General features: G+C 43.5%; 1 protein-coding gene across 1 annotated transcript in view; it reads right to left on the bottom strand.

The window, feature by feature from the left end:
- The window catches only part of LOC311107626 (sorting nexin-25-like), an 84,022-nt gene that overhangs the window by 44,464 nt on the left and 16,016 nt on the right, over positions 1-23,542 (bottom strand). Inside the window, exons 4-6 of the mRNA XM_084150147.1 lie at positions 17,151-17,323; positions 12,489-12,675; positions 7,243-7,313 (exon numbers count right to left, since the gene is read on the bottom strand). Coding sequence (XP_084006273.1) covers positions 7,243-7,313; positions 12,489-12,675; positions 17,151-17,323 — 431 coding nt within the window. The remainder of the gene's footprint in view (positions 1-7,242; positions 7,314-12,488; positions 12,676-17,150; positions 17,324-23,542) is intronic.

The following is a 23,542-nucleotide window of genomic DNA, read 5'->3' as shown; positions in this document are numbered from 1 at the left end:
TTTGGCCCATTCCTCCATGCAGATCTCCTCTAGAGCAGTGATGTTTTGGGGCTGTCGCTGGGCAACACAGACTTTCAACTCCCTCCAAAGATTGTCTATGGGGTTGAGATCAGGAGACTGGCTAGGCCACTCCAGGACCTTGAAATGCTTCTTACGAAGCCACTCCTTCATTGCCCGGCTGGTGTGTTTGGGATCATTGTCATGCTGAAAGACCCAGCCACGTTTCATCTTCAATGCCCTTGCTGATGGAAGGAGGTTTTCACTCAAAATCTCACGATACATGGCCCCATTCATTCTTTCCTTTACACGGATCAGTCGTCCTGGTCCCTTTGCAGAAAAACAGCCCCAAAGCATGATGTTTCCACCCCCATACTTCACAGTAGGCATGGTGTTCTTTGGATGCAACTCAGCATTCTTTGTCCTCCAAACACGACGAGTTGAGTTTTTACCAAAAAGGTATATTTTGGTTTCATCTGACCATATGACATTCTCCCAATCCTCTTCTGGATCATCCAAATGCACTCTAGCAAACTTCAGACAGGCCTGGACATGTACTGGCTTAAGCAGGCGGACACGTCTGGCACTGCAGGATTTGAGTCCCAGGCGGCGTAGTGTGTTACTGATGGTAGGCTTTGTTACTTTGGTCCCAGCTCTCTGCAGGTCATTCACTAGGTCCCCCCGTGTGGTTCTGGGATTTTTGCTCACCGTTCTTGTGATCATTTTGACCCTACGGGGTGAGATCTTGCGTGGAGCCCCAGATCGAGGGAGATTATCAGTGGTCTTGTATGTCTTCCATTTCCTAATAATTGCTCCCACAGTTGATTTCTTCAAACCAAGCTGCTTACCTATTGCAGATTCAGTCTTCCCAGCCTGGTGCAGGTCTACAATTTTGTTTCTGGTGTCCTTTGTCAGCTCTTTGGTCTTGGCCATAGTGGAGTTTGGAGTGTGACTGTTTGAGGTTGTGGACAGGTGTCTTTTATACTGATAACAAGTTCAAACAGATGCCATTAATACAGGTAACGAGTGGAGGACAGAGGAGCCTCTTAAAGAAGTAGTTACAGGTCTGTGAGAGCCAGAAATCTTGCTTGTTTGTAGGTGACCAAATACTTATTTTCCACCATAATTTGCAAATAAATTCATAAAAAATCCTACAATGTGATTTTCTGGATTTTTTTTCTCAATTTGTCTTTCATAGTTGACGTGTACCTATGATGAAAATTACAGGCCTCTCTCATCTTTTTAAGTGGGAGAACTTGCACAAATAGTGGTGACTAAATACTTTTTTTCCCCACTGTAGATCAGCTGGTTAAGAAAATAAGATTTAAAGTTGGCTTTTTCTACAGAAACAGAGTGTGCCTTTCTCTAAGCAGTAAGAAGCAGATTATTCAGTCAACCTTTTTGTCTGTTCTTGATTACGGTGATATTTATCAAAGTGCAGTTGCTCTTAAACCTTTGGATGCCATATACCATAGTGTCTTTCGTTTTCTTACAAGTGACAGTATTGATACTCATCACTGTATCCTGTATGAAAAGGTTGGCTGGACGTAGCTAAAGAACCATAGATCTCTACATTACTCCCTTTTTGTTTACAAGGCCCTACTTCATAAACGTCTGTCTTATTATACTTTGCTGTTGAAGTTTAGACACCTGTTGCCTAACCCCTTCAAATTATTGGTTAACTCTTGAGGTTCCTAGGGTCTCCACTGAGTTAGGTAAATCTGCTTTTAGTTTTAATGCAACGTATTGCTGGTACAAAATTCAAAATAAATGTAATCTTGATGTTCTGGTGCCGTTCGGGCAATTTAAAGTATTAATTGGGGATTCATTTGTGGTGGAATGTAACTGTTTTTCTGGGTGATTTGTGATGTTTTATTTATGTTTACCACGACTGTGTTTTTGTATTTTAATGTGTGTGCATGAGCACATATATACACACAGTACCAGTCAAAGTTGTGGACACACCTACTCATTCAAGGGTTTTTCTTTATCTTTACTATTTTCTACATTGTAGAATAATAGTGAAGACATCAAAACTATGAAATGGAATCATGTAGTAACCAAAAAAGTGGTACACAAATCAAAATATATTTTTGATTCTTCAAAGTAGCCACACTTTGCCTTGATGACAGCTTTGCACACTCTTCGCATTCTCTCAACTACAGTGAGGGAAAAAAGTATTTGATCCCCTACTGATTTTGTACGTTTGCCCACTGACAAAGAAATGATCAGTCAATCATTTTAATGGTAGGTTTATTTGAACAGTGAGAGACAGAATAACAAAAAAAAAATCCAGAAAAACGCATGTAAAAAATGTTACACATTGATTTGCATTTTAATGAGGGAAATAAGTATTTGACCCCCTCTCAATCAGAAAGATTTCTGGCTCCCAGGTGTCTTTTATACAGGTAACGAGCTGAGATTAGGAGCACACTCTTAAAGGGAGTGCTCCTAATCACAGTTTGGTACCTGTATAAAAGACACCTGTCCACAGAAGCAATCAATCAATCAGATTCCAAACTCTCCACCATGGCCAAGACCAAAGTGCTCTCCAAGGATGTCAGGGACCAGATTGTAGACCTACACAAGGCTGGAATGGGCTACAAGACCATCGCCAAGCAGCTTGGTGAGAAGGTGACAACAGTTGGTGCGATTATTCTCAAATGGAAGAAACACAAAATAACTGTCAATCTCCCTCGGCCTGGGGCTCCATGCAAGATCTCACCTCGTGGAGTTGCAATGATCATGAGAACGGTGAGGAATCAGCCCAAAACTACACGGGAGGATCTTGTCAATGATCTCAAGGCAGCTGGGACCATAGTCCCCAAGAAAACAATTGGTAACACATTACGCCGTGAAGGACTGAAATCCTGCATCGCCCTCAAGGTCCCCCTGCTCAAGAAAGCACATATACAGGCCCGTCTGAAGTTTGCCAATGAACATCTGAATGATTCGGAGGAGAACTGGGTGAAAGTGTTGTGGTCAGATGAGACCAAAATCGAGCTCTTTGGCATCAACTCAACTTGCCGTGTTTGGAGGAGAAGGAATGACCCCAAGAACACCATCCCCACTGTCAAACATGGAGGTGGAAATATTATGCTTTGGGGGTGTTTTTATGCTAAGGGGACAGGACAACTTCACCGCATCAAACGGACGATGGACGGGGCCATGTACCGTCAAATCTTGGGTGAGAACCTCCTTCCCTCAGCCAGGGCATTGAAAATGGGTCGTGGATGGGTATTTCAGCATGACAATGACCCAAAACACACGGCCAAGGCAACAAAGGAGTGGCTCAAGAAGAAGCACATTAAGGTCCTGGAGTGGCCTAACCAGTCTCCAGACCTTAATCCCATAGAAAATCTGTGGAGGGAGCTGAAGGTTCGAGTGCCAAACGTCAGCATCGAAACCTTAATGACTTGGAGAAGATCTGCAAAGAGGAGTGGGACAAAATCCCTCCTGAGATGTGTGCAAACCTGGTGGCCAACTACAAGAATCGTCTGACCTCTGTGATTGCCAACCAGGGTTTTGCCACCAAGTACTAAGTCATGTTTTGCAGAGGGGTCAAATACTTATTTCCCTCATTAAAATGCAAATCAATTCATAACATTTTTGACATGCGTTTTTCTGGATTTTTTTGTTGTTATTCTGTCTCTCACTGTTCCAATAAACCTACCATTAAAATGATAGACTGATCATGTCTTTGTCAGTGGGCAAACGCACAAAATCAGCAGGGGATCAAATACTTTTTTCCCTCACTGTAGCTTCATGAGGTAGTCACCTGGAATGCATTTCAATTAACAGGTATGCCTTGTTAAAAGTTAATTTGTGGAATTCTTTCCATCTTAATGCGTTTGAGCCAATCAGTTGTGTTGTGACAAGGTAGGGTTGGTATACAGAAGATTGCCCTATTTGGTAAAAAGCCAAGTCGATATTATGGCAAGAACAGCTCAAATAAGCAAAGAGAGACGACAGTTCATCACTACTTTAAGACATGAAGGTCAGTCAATACGGAAAATGTCAAGACATTTGAACGTTTCTTCAAGTGAAGCTGTAAAAACCATCAAGAGCTATGATGAAACTGGCTCTCATGAGGACCGCCACAGGAAAGGAAGACCCAGAGTTACCTCTGCTGCAGAGGATAAGTTCATTAGAGTTACCAGCCTCAGAAATAGGCAATTAACTGCACCTCAGATTGCAGCCCAAAAAAATACTTCAGAGTTCAAGTAACACACACATCTCACCATCAACTGTTCAGAGGAGACTGTGTAAATTAGGCCTTCATGGTCGAATTACTGCAAAGAAACCACTACTAAAGGACACCAATAAGAAAGAGAGACTTGCTTGGGCCAAGAAACACGAGCAATGGACATTAGACAGCTGGAAATCTGTCCTTTGGTCTGGAGTCCAAATTGGAGATTTTTGGTTCCAACCGCCGTGTGAGACGCAGAGTAGGTGAACGGATGATCTCTGCATGTGTGGTTCCCACCGTGAAGCATGGAGGAGTTGTGATGGTGCTTTGCTGGTGACACTGTCTGTGATTTATTTAGAATTCAAGGCACACCTAACCAGCATGGCTACCACAGCATTCTTCAGCGATACGCCAACCCATCTAGTTTGCGCTTAGTGGGACTATCATTTGTTTTTCAACAGGACAATGACCCAAAACACACCTCCAGGCTGTGTAAGGGCTATTTGACCAAGAAGGAGAGTGATGGAGTGCTGCATCAGATGACCTGGCCTCCACAATCACCCGACCTCAACCCAATTGAGATGGTTTGGGATGAGTTGGAACGCAGAGTGAAGGAAAAGCAGGCAACAAGTGCTCAGCATATGTGGGAACTCCTTGAAGACTGTTGGAAAAGCATTCCTCATGAAGCTGGTTGAGAGAATGCCAAGTGTGCAAAGCTGTCATCAAGGCAAAGGGTGGCTACTTTGAAGAATCTAAAATATAACATATTTTGATTTGTTTAACACTTTTTTGGTTACTACATGATTCCATGTGTTATTACATCATTTTGATGTCTTCACTATTATTCTACAATGTAGAAAATAGTAAAAATAAAGAAAACCCCTGAAATTAGTAGGTGTGTCAAAACTTTTGACCTTGGACACACCTACTCCCGAAACATAGGTGTGCCAAGCTTGTAGTGTCATACCCAAGAAGACTTGAGGCTGTAATCGCTGCCAAAGGTGCTGCAACAAAGTACTGAGTAAAGGGTCTGAATACTTATGTAAAGAAGTTATTTCTGTTTTTAATTTTTAATAAATTTGCTTAAATGCCTAAAAACCTGTTTTCACTAAGTCATTATGGGGTATTGTGTGTAGATTGCTGAGAGTTTTTATTTATTTAATCCATTTTAGTATAATGTGGAAAAAGTAAAGGGGTCTGAATACTTTCCGACTGCACTGCACAAAAAAATTAAGGGAACACTAAAACAACACATCCTAGATCTGAATGAATGAAATAATCTTATTAAATACTTTTTTCTTTACATAGTTGAATGTGCTGACAACAAAATCACAAAAATTATCAATGGAAATCAAATTTATCAACCCATGGAGGTCTGGATTTGGAGTCACCCTCAAAATTAAAGTGGAAAACCACACTACAGGCTGATCCAACTTTTATGTAGGGTCCTTAAAACAAGTCAAAATGAGGCTCAGTAGTGTGTGTGGCCTCCACATGCCTGTATGACCTCCCTACAACGCCTGGGCATGCTCCTGATGAGGTGGCGGATGGTCTCCTGAGGGATCTCCTCCCAGACCTGGACTAAAGCATCTGCCAACTCCTGGACAGTTTGTGGTGCAACGTGGCGTTGGTGGATGGAGTGAGACATGATGTCCCAGATGTGCTCAATTGGATTCAGGTCTGGGGAACGGGCGGGCCAGTCCATAGCATCAATGCCTTCCTCTTGCAGGAACTGCTGACACACTCCAGCCACATGAGGTCTAGCATTGTCTTGCATTAGGAGGAACCCAGGGCCAACCGCACCAGCATATGGTCTCACAAGGGGTCTGAGGATCTCATCTCGGTACCTAATGGCAGTCAGGCTACCTCTGGCGAGCACATGGAGGGCTGTGCGGCCCCCCAAAGAAATGCCACCCCACATTATGACTGACCCACCGCCAAACCAGTCATGCTGGAGGATGCTGCAGGCAGCAGAACGTTCTCCACGGCATCTCCAGACTCTGTCACGTCTGTCACATGTGTTCAGTGTGAACCTGCTTTCATCTGTGAAGAGCACAGGGCGCTAGTGGCAAATTTGCCAATCTTGGTGTTCTCTGGCAAATGCCAAACGTCCTGCACGGTGTTGGGCTGTAAGCACAACCCCCACCTGCACAACCCCCATCTGACCGCACAAGCAGACACATGCACATTTGTGGCCTGCTGGAGGTCATTTTGCAGGGCTCTGGCAGTGCTCCTCCTGCTCCTCCTTGCACAAAGGCGGAGGTAGCAGTCCTGCTGCTGGATTGTTGCCCTCCTACGGCCTCCTCCACGTCACCTGATGTACTGGCCTGTCTCCTGGTAGCGCCTCCATGCTCTGGACACTACGCTGACAGACACAGCAAACCTTCTTGCCACAGCTCACATTGACGTGCCATCCTGGATGAGCTGCACTACCTGAGCCACTTGTGTGGGTTGTAGACTCCGTCTCATGCTACCTCTAGAGTGAAAGCACCGCCAGCATTCAAAAGTGACCAAAACATCAGCCAGGAAGCATAGGAACTGAGAAGTGGTCTGTGGTCACCACCTGCAAAACCAGTCCTTTATTGGGGGTGTCTTGCTAATTGCCTATAATTTCCACCTGTTGTCTATTCCATTCGCACAACAGCATGTGAAATTTATTGTCAATCAGTGTTGCTTCCTAAGTGGACAGTTTGATTTCACAGAAGTGTGATTGACTTGGAGTTACATTGTGTTGTTTAAGTGTTCCCTTAATTTTTTTGAGCAGTGTCTATTTAATGTGTGTTTTATATTGTATTATACAGAGTACATTTAGAAAAGAGGCCTAGGTCTCAATATGCATTCCCTGTCAAAATAAAGGTAAAATAATAAAACAAAATAGTCAATTTGGCTGACTACTCCATGTACTTACAGAGAACACTGGGAACCTGATCCTACATGAGCACTCCTACTCTTGACTCTTTATGAATATGGGCACTGGTCTTGAACACAGACTGTAGCTTGAGGATAGTATGTATAGAGGTTGTTCACAAGAAGCAGTTGAGTTGTTCATGGTCTACCTTTCTGTTTCTTCAGCTGGGGGAGGCTGCTGATGGTGGTTGCCTGAATGATTTCCACCACGATCTGGTACCTACAGAAAGGAGCGCGAGAAGCAAGGAAAGGAGAGAGTGGAGACAAGGAGAACAAGAGAGGTTATGTTTCAGTTTTTAACGAGAGCGGGACTACCATCAGTATAATTGAAAACATCTTGAAGGATGTCATCCACCTGTAGGCCTACCCAAAGAGCCGCCCTCCACAATAGATATCAGTAATACAGTGAATTCGGACAGTATTCAGACCCCTTGACTTTTTCCACATTTTGTTACGTTACAGCCTTATTCTAAAATTGATTAAATTGTAATTTTTTCTCCTCATCAATTTACACACAATACGCCATAAAGACAAAGAAAAAACATGTTTGTTTACTCAGTACTTTGTTGAAGAACCTTTGGAAGCGTTAACAGCCTCGAGTCTTCTTGGGTATGACGCTACAAGCTTGGCACACCTGGAGAGTTTCTCTCATTCTTCTCTGCAGATCCTCTCAAGCTCTGTCAGGTTGGATGGGGAGCGTCGATGCACAGCTATTTTCAGGTCTCTCCAGAGATGTTCAATCGGGGCCACTCAAGGACATTCAGAGACTTGTCCCGAAGCCACTTCTGCATTGTCTTGGCTGTGTGCTTAGGGTTGTTGTCTTGTTGGAAGGTGAACCCCAGTCTTCGGTCCTGAGCGCTCTGGAGCAGGTTTTCATCAAGGATCTCTCTATACTTTGCTCAATTCATATTTCCCTCTATCCTGACTAGTCTCCCAGCCCCCTGCTGAAAAACATCCCCTGAAAAACTGCTACCACCATGCTTCACTGTAGGGATGGTGCCAGGTTTCCTCCAGACGCTTGGCATTCAGGCCAAAGAGTTCAATCTTGGTTTCATCAGACCAGAGAGTCTTGTTTCTCATGGTCTGAGTCCTTTAGGTACCTTTTTGCAAACTCCAAGCGGGATGTCATGTTCTTTTTACTGAGAAGTTGTTTCCGTCTGGCCACTGTATCATAAAGGCCTGATTGGTGGAGTGCTGCAGAGATGGTTGTCCTTCTGGAAGGTTCTCCCATCTTCACAGAGGAACTCTGGAGCTCTGTCAGAGTGACCATCAGGTTATTGGTCACCTCCCTGACCAAGGCCCTTCTCCCCTGATTACACAGTTTGGCCGGGCGGCCAGCTCTAGGAAGAGTCTTGGTGGTTCCAAACTTCTTCCATTTAAGAATGATGGAGGCCACTGTGTTCTTAGGGACCTTCAATGCTGCAGACATTTTTTGGTACCCTTCCCCAGATCTGTGCCTCGATACAATCCTGTCTCGGAGCTCTACGAACAATTCCTTCAACCTCATTGCTTGGTTTTTGCTCTGACATGCACTGTCAACTGTGGGAGCTTGTATAGAAAGGTGTCTGCCTTTCCAAATAATGTCCAACCAATTGAATTTACCACAGGTGGACTACAATCAAGTTGTAGAAACATCTCAAGGATGATCAATGGAAACAGGAAGCACCTGAGCTCAATTTCGAGTCTCATAGCAAAGGGTCTGAATACTTACGTGAATAAGTTATGTTTTTTATTTATTTGCTAAAATGTCTAAAAACCTGTTTTCACTGTCATTATGGGGTATTGTGTGTAGATTCATAAAAAATATTATATTTAATCAATTTTAGAATAAGGCAGTAAGGTAACAAAATGGGGAAAAAGTCAAGGGGTCTGAATACTTTCCAAATGCACTGTATAAACAAAAGTATGTGGACAGTCCTTCAAATTAGTTGATTCAGCTATTTCAGCCACACCCATTGCTGACAAGTGTATAAAATCAAGCACACAGTTATGCAATCTCCATAGACAAACATTGGCAGCAGAATGGCCTCACTGAAGAGCTCAGTGACTTTCAACGTGGCACCGTCATAGGATGCTACCTTTCCAACAAGTCAGTTTGTCAAATTTCTGCCCTGCTAGAGCTGCCCCAGTCAACTGTAAGTGCTGTTATTGTGAAGTGGAAACGTCTAAGAGCAACAACGGCTCAGCCGCTAAGTGGTAGGCCACACAAGCTCACAGAACGGGACTGCCGAGTGCTGAAGCGCGTAAAAATAGTCTGTCCTCGGTTGCAACACTCACTACCGAGTTCCAAACTTCCTCTGGAAGCAACGTCAGCACAAGAACTGTTCGTTGGGAGCTTCATGAAATGGGCTTCATGAAATGGCCAAGCAGCCGTAAACAAGCCTAAGATCACCATGCGCAATGCCTAGCACCGGCTGGAGTGTTGTAAAGCTCGCCGCCATTGGACTCTGGAGCAGTGGAAACGTGTTCTTGAGTAATGAATCATGCTTTACCATCTGGCAGTCCAACGGACAAATCTGGGTTTGGCAGATGCCAGGAGAACGCTACCTGCCCCAATAAATAGTGACAACTGTAAAGTTTGGTGGAGGAGGAATAATGGTCTGGGGCTGTTTTTCATGGTTCGGGCTAGGCCCCTTAGTTACAGTGAAGGGAAATCTTAACGCTACAGCATACAATGACATTCTAGACGATTCTGTGCTTCCAACTCTGTGGCAGTTTGGGGAAGGCCCTTTCCTGTTTCAGCATGACAATGCCCCCGTGCACAAAGCGAGGTCCATACAGAAATGATTTGTCGAGATTGGTGTGGAAGAACTTGACTGTCCTGCACAGAGCCCTGACCTCAACCCCATCCAACACTTTTGGAATACCGACTCAGAGCCAGGTCTAATCGCCCAATATCAGTGCACGACCTCACTAATGCTTAGTGGCTGAATGGAAGCAAGTCCACGCAGCAATGTTCCAACATCTAGTGAAAAGCCTTCCCAGAACAGTGGAGGCTGTTATAGCAGCAAATGGGGGACCAACTCCGTATTAATTTTGGAATGATATGTTTTGACGAGCAGGAGTCCACATTCTTTTGGTCATGCATGTATGTATGCAAAAGTGCCTTGCAAAAGTATTCATGCCCCTTGCCGTTTTTTCTATTTTGTTGCATTACAACCTGTAATTTAAATGGATTTTTATTTGGATTTCATGTACTGGATATACACAATAGTCCAAATTGGTGAAGTGAAATGAAAAAAATAACTTGTTTCAAAGAATTCTAAAAAATAAATAACGGAAAAGTGGTGCGTGCATATGTATTCACCCCCTTTGCTATGAAGCCCCTAAATAAGATCTGGTACAACCAATTACCTTCAGAAGTCACATAATTAGTTAAATAAAGTCCACCTGTGTGCAATCTAAGTGTCACATGATCTGTCACATGATCTCAGTATATATACACCTGTTCTGAAAGGCCCCAGAGTCTGCAACACCACTAAGCAAGAGGCACCACCAAGCAATCGGCACCATGAAGACCAAGGAGCTCTCTAAACAGGTCAGGGACAAAGTTGAGGAGAAGTACAGATCAGGGTTGGGTTCTAAAAAAACATCAGAAACTTTGAACATCCCACAGAGCACCATTAAATCCATTATAAAAAAATTTAAAGAATATGGCACCACAACAAACCTGCCAAGAGAGGGCCGCCCACAAAAACTCACGGACCAGGCAAGGAGGGCATTAATCAGAGAGGTAACAAAGAGACCAAAGATAATCCTGAAGGAGCTGCAAAGCTCCACAGCGGAGATAGGAGTATCTGTCCATAGGACCACTTTAAGCCGTACATTCCACAGAGCTGGGCTTTACGGAAGAGTGGCCAGAAAAAAGCCACTGCTTAAAGAAAAAAATAAGCAAACACGTTTGGTGTTCGCCAAAAGGCATGTGGGAGACTCCCCAAACATATGGAAGAAGGTACTCTGGTCAGGTGAGACTAAAATTGAGCTTTTTGTCCATCAAGGAAAACGCTATGTCTGGCGCAAACCCAACACCTCTCATCACTCCGAGAACACCATCCCCACAGTGAAGCATGGTGGTGGCAGCATCATGCTGTGGGGATGTTTTTCATCGGCAGGGACTGGGAAACTGGTCAGAATTGAAGGAATGATGGATGGCGCTAAATACAGGGAAATTCTTGAGGGAAACCTGTTTCAGTCTTCCAGAGATTTGAGACTGGGACGGAGGTTCACCTTCCAGCAGGACAATGACTCTAAGCATACTGCTAAAGCAACACTTGAGTGGTTTAAGGGGAAACATTTAAATGTCTTGGAATGGCCTAGTCAAAGCCCAGACCTCAATCCAATTGAGAATCTGTGGTATGACTTAAAGATAGCTGTACACCAGCGGAACCCATCCAACTTGAAGGAGCTGGAGCAGTTTTGCCTTGAAGAATGGGCAAAAATCTCAGTGGCTAGATGTGCCAAGCTTATAGAGACATACCCCAAGAGACCTGCAGCTGCAATTGCTGCAAAAGGTGGCTCTGCAAAGTATTGACTTTGGGGAGGTGAATAGTTATGCACGCTGAAGTTCTGTTGTTTTGTCTTATTTCTTGTTAGTTTCACAATAAAAAATATTTTGCATCTTCAAAGTGGTAGGCATGTCGTGTAAATCAAATGATACAAATCCCCCAAAAATCTATTTTAATTCCAGGTTGTAAGGCAACAAAATACGAAAAATGCAAAGTGGGGTGAATACTTTCACAAGCCACTGTATGTATGGAGGGCTTTACCAGTTGCTTGTCAAAGGCTTTGAGTCTAAAAAAAGAACCAGGTAATGATTCCTGCAGGCTGACTCAGTGAGTCTAGTGGTGTGTTATGGCTAGAGGCTGACATGGCTCATAAGAGTGTGGGCGGAGGAGGGAGGAAGAGGTAAGGATGTAGGGAGGGAGGAGGGGGGGTGGAGGGAGGTAATGGCTGTAGCCTGCAGGAGAGCTGAACATAGCACAGAAGTAAAGCACCCTGATCACCAAGGAGAGGCGGCTGCCCTAATTATATTTGATGAGAAGCTGCGGTGTACATCAATGACGGAGGAACGAAGGGCTGTGATGAGGGGAGAGGGGGTAGAGAATCACGAATGAGGCTGTTAGACAGGAGAGCTCTCTAGGCTTAGGGACACAGGGATGCAGGTAAATAGAGGCACACAAACACACAGTTGGCTTAAGGTGAGTGACGGTGTGACGTGTGGTTATGATGACGAACGCAAGCGAAGACGTCAAGGTGGCACTTGACAGCGTGGGTGAGGTGCACGTGTTGGCATGGATAATGACAATACTAGAGCTCTGCTGTGTCAGACAGGGCCTCTACACACACAGACACCTCCCTGCCACAACAGTGTGAGGATGGTTAGGCTGCTCTGTACCTGAGCTGTTTGAGAAAGTCGATGTCTGAGGAGGAGCTGATGAGCTTGATGAACTCCTCGTAGGACGGGGCGTAAGTATAAGCCTTCTTGTGGTGCTCGTTGAGCTGCTCGCGGTGCTCCAGCTGAGACAGTAGCATGCGGTTCAGGAAGTCTGGGTCACTCAGCACCTCCACCAGGGGCTTCAGCACTGCACACACAGTAGAAAACAGGCTTATATAGTGGCATGTGCCATCTTATTCATTCAGGCACACACAAGAGAACCAGCTAATATAGTAAAGTGACATCCTCTGACACAAACACACACTAAAGAGCCAGCTTTGAATCTAAAAGCCTCTTTCTTATTCATCCACACGCTATCCTGGATTTCCTTTATTACAACAGTTTGTCTGGCCTGCCTGCAGATGTCACTGGCTCTCCGAGTTGGCTTCTTCACAGTTATAAGGGAAGGGGTGACTCATACATGCTTACAAAAGTAGCCCCAAACAGCTCAACTGGTAAAGGCGGAGGTTGGGGGTGGCAGGTAGAAGAACAGGGTAGCGTCCCAAATGGCACTCTTTGCACTATACAGTGCACTACTTTTGACCAAAGTGGGCTCTGGTCAAAAGTACTGCTCTATGTAGAGACGCAGAACAGGGGATTTCATCAGTCTGACAGCTTATTGGATGGCTACAGCTCCAGAGCTCTGCTGGGGGATTTGGGGGCTGACCTATGGGCTGGTACAGGAACCACTCCACTGACTCTCTCCATGTCGCTGTTCAGTGTTCAGTACAAACACGTCCATAGAGAGGAAGTGCAGAGAGGCGTGATCTGCCTGTCTGACTGCCTGAGCGAGCATCATAATTTCTCCCCCCCCCCCCCCCCCCCCCTCTCTCCTCCTGCAACTCTCCTTCATCTGCATATTTTCTCCAAGTCACTAGTATCTTTTGTAGATCTGAGAGAGCTACATGATTTTCTGACATCTCAGTTTTTGTGTTGCTCTCTGATGGGTATGAATACTGAGTATAGGCATTATCTGCACTAGGCGAGACTTTGTTAAAATGGCTTTTAACTGTGATTTTACAGATAATCTCTGGCAATTAGAATCAGCAATATAATAAAGGCTTTGGCCACTCCAGGCAGCCCCTGCCTTATTACAGAGGGCAGTGGTCTGTAGATTTCCGCAGACTTCACTCTCCGGCAGTGTCTCAAATGGCACCGTATTCCTTACATAGTGCACTAGTTTCAACCAAAACTAGTGCACTATATAGGAAAATAGAGAGCCACGCACATCCCTCTCTCCACCTAATCAGCCTTTCATTGACAGAACCCAGTAGGATTACAATGTCCCATTGCTCAAGAAGTCAAATCTATCCTTAAATCGAATTACTATGAGAGAAAAAAAAATAAGAAAAAAAAATATTTACAAAATTTAAGCAAATATCCCCCAAAAACCTGATAACATACAAAACAATAACATTGAAATCTGTGAACATATGACAAAATCTGTGAACATATCTGACTAATGTCGAGCAGTTACATTGAGCATTTTGGATGGTGTCCAGTGATTTCTGCTTGCTTCTTTGATCCAGATCAACGGATGCTCTAACCTGAGGGGTAGCCTAAGACTGAGCACTCCTCTCCATCCTCATCCAACGACATGGCCGGCGAGCATAGGTATAAGAGCGCCAGATCTAATATGATCAGTACTTTGAAGGAGGGATGTTGCTAAGTAATGGCGGTAATAAAGATCTAATTAGGGGCTGTTAGTATATTTTTGTCAACCATCTGTGCCTGCAAGAGAAACAAAATCGCCCCCACACCTTCCTGACTGAGCCCATTCTTCTCTGCTCTGCCTCCGTCTGTCTGCACAGTGAGGCAGCCTCCCTCCCATCACTGGAGCCACTGGTAGCGGTCTATAGATGTGGCTTTGCTACTTATAGCACTGCACCTCAGCTCACAGGGAAGTGAAATACTGTTGTGAAACACAAGCCCTTATTCTGATATTCTGATTGTTATTGCCTTTCATTTTTCAGTTGGCGCCCCATGACGTCTTCAGAAACAGTCCATAGTTACAAATATTTAACACCAGCAAATAATATTGTTGTTGTTTCCTTCTGGGGTTTTTTGTTACTACAGCGAGGCATGCATGAGAGCATTTTTCCCACAGCAGGGGTGTCACACATACAGCCTGCGGGCCGGATCCGGCCAATCAGGCCCACGGGCGGTATGAGTAAAAAAAAGTATATACACTACCGTTCAAAAGTTTGGGGTCACTTAGAAATTTCATTTTTTCAAAAGAAAAGCACATTTTTTGTCCATTAAAATAACATCAAATTGATCAGAAATACAGTGTAGACATTGCTAATGTTGTAAATGGCTATTGTAGCTAGAAACGGCTGATTTTTTATGGAATATCTACATAGATGTACAGAGGCCCATTATCAGCAACCATCAGTCCTGTGTTCTAATGGCACGTTGTGTTTGCTAATCCAAGTTTATCATTTTAAAAGGCTAATTGATCATTAGAAAACCCTTTTGCAATTATGTTAGCACAGCTGAAAACTGTTGTGCTGAATAAAGAAGCAATAAAACTGGCCTTCTTGAGACTAGTTGAGTATCTGGAACATCAGCAATTGTGGGTTCGATTACAGGCTCAAAATGGCCAGAAAGAACTTTCTTCTGAAACTCGTCAGTCTATTCTTGTTCTGAGAAATGAAGGCTATTCCATGCGAGAAATTGCCAAGAAACTGACGATCTCGTACAACGCTGTGTACTACTCCCTTCACAGAACAGCGCAAACTGTCTCTAACCAGAATAGAAAGAGGAGTGGGAGGCCCCGGTGCACAACTGAGCAAGATGACAAATACATTAGTGTCTAATTTGAGAAACAGGCGCCTCACAGGTCCTCAACTGGCAGCTTCATTAAATAGGACCCACAAAACACCAGTCTCAACGTCAACAGTGAAACGGTGACTCCGGGATGCCTTTTCCAGCTACAACAGCCATTTACAACATTAACAATGTCTACACTGTATTTCTGATTAATTTGATGTTAAATAAAAAGATTAAGATGGGCAAAAGAACACAGACACTGGACAGAGGACGTTTGGAAAAAGGTGTTATTGACAGACGAATCGAAGTTTGAGGTGTTTGGATAACAAAGATGAACATTTGTGAAACGCAGACCAAATGAAAAGATGCTGGAGGAGTGCTTGATGCCATCTGTCAAGCATGGTGGAGGCAATGTGATGGTCTGGGGGTGCTTTGGTGGTGGTAAAGTGGGAGATTTGTACAGGGTAAAAGGGATCTTCAAGAAGGAAGGTTATCACTCCATTTTGCAACGCCATGCCATACCCTGTGGACGGCACTTGATTGGAGCCAATTTCCTCCTACAACAGGACAATGACCCAAAGCACAGCTCCAAACTATGCAATAACTATTTAGGGAAGAAGCTTCTGTCTATAGTGGAGTGGCCAGCACAGTCACCGGATCTCAACCCTATTGAGCTATTGTGGGAGCAGCTTGACCGTATAGTACATAAGAAGTGCCCATCAAGCCAATCCAAGTTGTGGGAGGGTGAAATGTCTTCAGATTACCTCAACAAATTGACAACTAGAATGCCAAAGGTCTGCAAAGTTGTAATTGCTGCAAATGGAGGATTATTTGACGAAAGCAAAGTTTGAAGGACACAATTATTATTTAAATTAAAAATCATTATTTGTAACCTTGTCAATGACTACATTTGCTATTCATTTTACTATATTTCCTATTCAAACTCATTTCATGTATGTTTTCATGGAAAACAAGGTAATTTCTAAGTGACCAAAAACTTTTGAACGGTAGTGTATATATATATTTTTATACAATAAGGGGAAACTAACGCAATAAAATGTAAAATGACTAAAACCAAATCAAAACTAAAGTAGAAATTATAATGGACCTACATGCATACAGTTTCTTCACTGTGTCCAGCTCACTAATAAAATCACTGAAATAAAAGCTAGACAGGGAGCATCGACTATTCCCAAAACTATGGATAGAGGAAAATGATTTGCGAAATGTTGATGGCGAGGAAATATAACACATTTACAGTGCAGCCCCCCGGACCTCGTTGAAGAACGAATTCGACCCCCGGGGCAAACATTTTTTGCAGCATACCGCCAGCAGCCGAAAAGGTATTAAGTTTGCGCTATGGCACATCATAAATATAAATAAAAAATATAAATTGGTCATTTAGCAGACGCTCTTATCCAGAGCGACTTACAGGAGCAATTAGGGTTAAGTGCCTTGCTCAAGGGCACATCGACAGATTTTTCACCTAGTCGGCTTGGGGATTAGAACCAGCGACCTTTCGGTTACTGGTACAACGCTCTTAACCACTAAGCTACCTGCCGCCCAAGCCCACATCATTGCTCATCATGCCAGTGTTACATGAACACTGAATGAGGTTCGGAGGGAACAGTCTGTCCACAGTCACAGTAGAAATAGTTTTCTAAATCACTGAGTATGCATCCCAAATGCATCCTATTCCCATTGGGAATAGGTTTTGGGCCCTGGTCAAAAGTTGTGCGCTATAAAGGGAATAGGGTGCCATTTGGGACACATTGTGAGTCAGTCCCTGTGTTGAATGAACAGTGGATGAGCTTTAGTGAGCAGATGGTGTATCCCTGGCTGTCTGTGTACCTTTGGTGGTGATGACCTCCCCTAGCACCACACGCAGGCTGTAGGAGCGGGCGTCTCGTGTGGGCAGCAGGCACAGGATGAGCAGGCGGGCACAGCAGTGCAGGAACCGCAGCTCCTCCTCGGTGCTCTGCAGACATGGGTGCAGGGGGAAGGGCTTGGGCAACTCCTCCTGCCTGGAGAGATGAGGAGGAAAGGGAGAAAAGGGGTGAGCAAAATCAGTCACAGAGAGCTTGCAGCTGAGAGAGAGTGAGAGAGAGAACGGGAGATAAATATGCTGGTGGGGCTCATCACAGAGCCAGTCTAGTGTCTAGACAAAGAAAAGTGGAGCTGGGACGATACCAGTATCACAACAATCGTTTAGGAAAACAGCCCTAGTCGTCAGATGTGTGATTTTGCACAGTGTAGATGCTTCATCTCTAGATTACCCCGTCTGTCCTCATGACAGATCCCTGGGCGCTGGTCAAAAGTAGTGCATTATGCATGGAATAGGGTGCAATTTGGGACTTAACCACTATGTGAGGGTCTGCAGAGCAGACAGCTGATACAAACTGCAGTCACAGCTCTTTCATTTTAAAGGTCCAATGCTGCCGTTTTTATCTCAATATCAAAGCATTTCTGGGTAACCATTAACTACCTTACTGTGATTGTTTTCAATTAAAGTGGTAAAAAATGGCTTCTTAGCAAAGAACAATTTCTCAAGTAAGAATTTAGCTAGGACTGTCTGGGAGTGGGTAGCTCAGTTGATAGAGCATGGCGTTTGCAACGCCAGGGTTGTGTGTTCGATTCCCACGGGGGGGCAGTATAAAATAAAAAAAAAATGTATTCACTAACTGTAAGTCGCTCTGGATAAGGGCGTCTGCTAAATGACTAAAATGTAAATGTAATGTAAATGAGTGGTCTGAGTGGGGAGGGGAAAACGGAAAACTAAATGTTATTAGCAGTTTGGAACCCTCTTTCTTATTGGTCTATTAAAAGGGTAGGAAGCATGAGTTTTTACTCACCAAAGTAACAACACAGTGTGGTCAAAGACTTAGTAACTTAGTTGTAGTCACGAACTGGTTAACTATAACTATAAACATAGTTATGTTTTGGGGGTTTTACATATTTATTAACTTATTTCCAGATATCTTCTAAACTACCCACAAAACTTCTCAACGTCATATGGAGAACCTACTCTATGTTAGCTAGCTCAAGCTGGCTAACGTTAGCAATGCAGACAGTGTTGGCAGTGGTGACCTACAATCCACCAATCAGATTCCCCACACGTGGGGGCCGCATGATCCTGCTCGGCTGCTCCAGGCAGCTCTGACTTCTCCTGTATCGGCAGGCTTGCCTCTGGCTCAAAAGGAAAGTGGAAAATCATTCCTGCCTGCTGTAATCTTTTAGTACCTTATCTGTTCTGTTTTTTTTTTCCTTCATCCAATTTGTTTGGTCAGCTTTCCGACCTGTTCTCCGTGAAGTAGGCTACCTTAGTTTTTCCACCATCTGCCAAGAGCCTTTCTCAGATCCTTATTGTTGACTCTTCCCCTAGTCTCCTGTGCCCAATGCCACCTCTGGATTATTGCCTCTGGAATATATCTACCTCACTATATCGCCATTTGTAAAATGGTAGCTAACTCAGTCGTCAATCAGTAAGTCTCCTCTCTACTTTTTTTTTGTGGGTTCTGTGGGTTCCTGCCTGTGCTAGACTAGTTGGCTGTGCTAGTTGCCTGTGCTAGACTAGTTGGTGTTGTTCTCTGGGTTACTACTCTGATTGGCCAGCAGGGAGCGGGAACTATCTTTGTCAGAGTATTTGAAGAAGAACTTAGAACAATGGATCAGTTCTCTGAGTGCCCTGCGTGGTATTTCAGTGGACCCGTATATACGAACATCATATTTACCATTGAAGGTTTTGCATTAATTAAAATACTAGTCTATTTTAGAAGACGTGTATTGACCTCTTTTGTTCCTAATACCAGATTTGAATTGACGCAACTTAACATTTGTTTACTTTAATGTAGCTGTAGACTAAGTGTTGATAGCAACTGGCTGACTCATGCAGTGAATAGGCTATGGGAGTTTTGTAACTTTCTCCACCTTGGCTTAGTGATAGCGCGCTAGCTGACGGACATCCGGAATAGATCTATTTGGGATTACCCTGACTCTCCATTGGCCGGTGAAGCGCCCACCTCCCCCTGGCTTTGGAAGCTAACTTTAATGTAGCTGTAAGCTAGGTGTTGATAGCAACTGGCTGACTCATGTAGCGCAAACGTAACGTTAGCAGGATAGTTAGGCTAACGTTAGCAGGCTAGTTGGCTAGCAACCTTGCAAGTTGATTTGTAACAATACATTCATAAAGTATTTGCTTGTAAGTTGCCAGAAAATGTAATTGAAACCAGTAGTCATGAGTGCAAACGATTTGGTTTAATTTGAATTGCAATGCAGACTGAACCAGAGGTAGCTAGGCAGGTCTGTTCCAGTGCATCTGAAACAAGCTGGCATAGAAATTCCTCCACTGTGCTAAATAATGAGCAGCATCTCCAGCTGGCAGTCTGAGGGAGGGAGACACTGGCTGATTTTCAAGTTTTAAGAGGGACCACTGACATATCACTAACAGCTACAGCTAGCTGTCTGAGCAGAAAGAATGTGGCACTGGCAACATACACTGAGTGTACAAAATATTAAGAACACCTACTCTTTCCATAACATAGACTGACCAGGTGAATCCAGGTGAACGCTATGATCCCTTAATATTTCAAAAATTCAATTCAGTCTGGTATGAGAACAGTAGCCCCTAACAGCAAAAGCAGGGTTTCTGCGGAAAGCTGAGTATCTTGGCTATTGATCGGTGCGTTCGAATCTTTGGTATGACTTACTACCATATATGGGCATACCAATTTATAATGTAAGGCCGTGCCGATGACCTAATTTCAAGATGGCTGCTATCTACATTCCGGTTAGCGTTGAGAAGCATAAACGAAATAAACACGGAATGCGCTGACACACACCGAAAGCCGGGCCTCCACAGATCATGAGGATATCTAATTTGTCTCCCTGTGACCTACCGTTATTGATCACCAGCCCCGAGAGTCAAAATGTATATTTTACACAACGTTTTCACCAAACATCTTACAAGGTAAGCTTAGATTTGGTCTGTTTGAGCTAAAGCTACATGGGGGTATCAAATTAACCCTTAGGTTGGTAGGAGCAAATCTAGCCTATGTTTTCTGATGATGTATGACTTAACGGCAACATTGAATGTCCACTGAGTGACTATCTTTGTGCATCAAAAATATGCGCATCAAAAATATGATGTTGCCTGCTTACGCACTGTAGGCATCCATATCCCCTGTATGTCCCCCGACACCACCACAACATTTGAGAGAGGTTGGTGTTGTAGAAATTTCATTTTTATAGTGAACAATAACTTTTAGGCACATCCAGTGTGCAAAAACAGTGCAATTACCACATTCAGACACTTTGGAGAGGTTGAAAGGACACTATGGGGTACCCTGCATACCCCATAACACCGAGTGAGGTTGATATGATAGAAATTGTGTTTTTATACTGAACAAAAAGCATTTAGGGATTGCAAATATGTAATAGCACTAGAATTATCTAATTTACAGATGTGTCACTTTGGAGAGGTTTAGGGACACTTAGAAATGTCCCGTGACCACACCTGACAACACTTCCTAAAACATCTCCCCATTTCTAGTTGTTAGGTCTATCAATCCCATTTTTTTTCTGTTATTGTTCACATGTTGTGGAAGCCATCTGATGTGTTTCCAGCTCTAGTCATCAATAACTCACTTATAGCTTGTCAATGAAAGATTACTTTCAAAATAAAGAAAGTTATTTTGTGTGTGTTTGATCTTGTGTATTCTTAACTATGTAACTCCTACCTTATTTCCAAATATACCACGTTTTTACATGTCAGAATCATGTAATTACACATGAATAGCAGTTACTTTTGAGTATGCCTATTTAGGCAGAAATCTACATTTTGAGATTACATTTAAGAGGTTAAATCCACTTCAAATCAGTGTAGATGAAGGGGAGGAGATGGGTTAAAGAAGGATTTTTAAGCCTTGAGACAATTGAGACATGGATTGTGTACGTGTGCCATTCAGAGGGAGAATGGGCAAGACAAAATATTTAAAGTGCCTTTGAACAGGGTATTGTAGTAGGTGCCAGGCGCACCAGTTTGTGTCAAGAACTGCAACGCTGCTGAGTTTTTCACGCTCAACAGTTTCCTCTGTATCAAGAATGGTCCACCACCGAAAGGACATCCAGCCAACTTGACACAACTGTGGGAACCATTGGAGTCAACATGGGAAAGCAACTCAATTTTAGGAAAGTGTTCTTAATGTTTTGTACACTCAGTGTATATACCCCAAAATATACACAATATGGCATTTGAGACACATCCAATAAATCCTCGATCAGTTGATGGCTGACCTCTATCTCTCAAAGTCAATGTGGGATGCAGAGCAAGAGCTATACACAGGGCAGAAACCAAGGTAAGGTACAGCCTGCCCAATGTGATGACCTTCTACTGCAGTCAAAGTCTCTCAGAGGTAAATGTCAACCGGTTACCTAGCTGAGAGCGGAGTTCCTGCTTCAATGTCAACTTTGATTTGAACTGGCCTACTGTTGAAATACACTACCTTTCAAAACTTTGGGGTCGCTTAGAAATGTCCTTGTTTTCGAAAGAAAATAAAAAAAATGGTCCATTAAAATAACATCAAATTGATCAGAAATACAGTGTAGACATTGTTAATGTTGTAAATGGCTATTGTAGCTGGAAACAGCTGATTTTTTATGGAATATCTACATACAGTGGCTTGCGAAAGTATTCACCCCCCCTTGGCATTTTTCCTATTTTGTTGCCTTACAACCTGGAATTAAAATGGATTTTGGGGGGGGGGTTGTATCATTTGATTTACACAACATGCCTACCACTTTGAAGATGCAAAATATTTTTTTTTTTAAACAAACAAGAAATAAGACAAGAAAACAGACCTTGAGCGTGCATAACTATTTACCCCCCCAAAGTCAATACTTTGCAGAGCCACCTTTTGCAGCAATTACAGCTGCAAGTCTCTTGTGGTATGTATCTATAAGCTTGGCACATCTAGCCACTGGGATTTCTGCCCATTCTTAAAAGGCAAAACTGCTCCAGCTCCTTCAATTTGGATGGGTTCCACTAGTGTACAGTAATCTTTAAGTTATACCAAAGATTCTCAATTGGATAGAGGTCTGGGCTTTGACTAGGATATTTCCAAGACATTTAAACATTTCCCCTTAAACCACTCGAGTGTTGCATTAGCAGTATGCTTAGGGTTATTGTCCTGCTGGAAGGTGAACCTCCGTCCCAGTCTCAAATCTCTGGAAGACAAAAAAGGTTTCCCTCAATAATTTCCCAGAATTTAGCTCCATCCATCATTCCTTCAATTCTGACCACTTTCCCAGTCCCTGCCGATGAAAAACATCCCCACAGCATGATGGTGCCACCACCATGCTTCACTGTGGGGATGGTGTTCTTGGGGGGATGAGAGGTGTTGGGTTTGTGCCAGACATAGCGTTTTCCTTGATGGCCAAAAAGCTCAATTTTAGTCTCATCTGACCAGAGTACCTTCTTCCATATGTTTGGGGAGTCTCCCACATACCTTTTGGCGAACACCAAACGTGTTTGGTTATTTTTTTCTTTAAGCAATGGCTTTTTTCTGGCCACTCTTCGGTAAAGCCCAGCTCTGGAGTGTCCAGCTGAAAGTGGTCCTATGGACAGATACTCCAATCTCCGCTGTGGAGCTTTGCAGCTCCTTCAGGGTTATCTTTGGTCTCTTTGATGCCTCTGATTAATGCCCTCCTTGCCTGGTCCGTGAGTTTTGGTGGGCGGCCATCTCTTGGCAGATGTTGTGGTGCCATATTCTTTCAATTTTTTAATAATGGATTTAATGGTGCTCCGTGGGATGTTCAAAGTTTCGGATGTGTTTCTTTATAACCCAACTCTGATCTGTACTTCTCCACAACTTTGTCCCTGACCTGTTTGAAGAGCACCTTGGTCTTCATGGTGCCGCTTGCTTGGTGGTGCCCCTTGCTTAGTGGTGTTGCAGACTCTGGGACCTTTCAGAACAGGTGTATATATACTGAGATCATATGACACTTAGATAAAATCCACCTGTGTGCAATCTAACTAATTATGTGACTTCTGAAGGCAATTGGTTGCACCAATCTTATTTAGGGGCTTCATAGCAAAGGGGGTGAATAAATATTTTTTTCATTTCATAGCCTTCATTTCTCAGAACAAGAATAGACTGACGAGTTTCAGAAGAAAGTTATTTGTTTCTGGCCATTTTGAGCCTGTAATCAAACCCACAATTGCTGATGCTCCAGATACTCAACTATTC

This window comes from Coregonus lavaretus (assembly GCF_964263955.1).
Source record: "Coregonus lavaretus genome assembly, chromosome: 32".
Taxonomy (NCBI): domain Eukaryota; kingdom Metazoa; phylum Chordata; class Actinopteri; order Salmoniformes; family Salmonidae; genus Coregonus; species Coregonus lavaretus.
The sequence above is the reverse complement of the archived record's forward strand: the minus strand, read 5'-3'. Positions and strand labels throughout refer to the sequence as shown.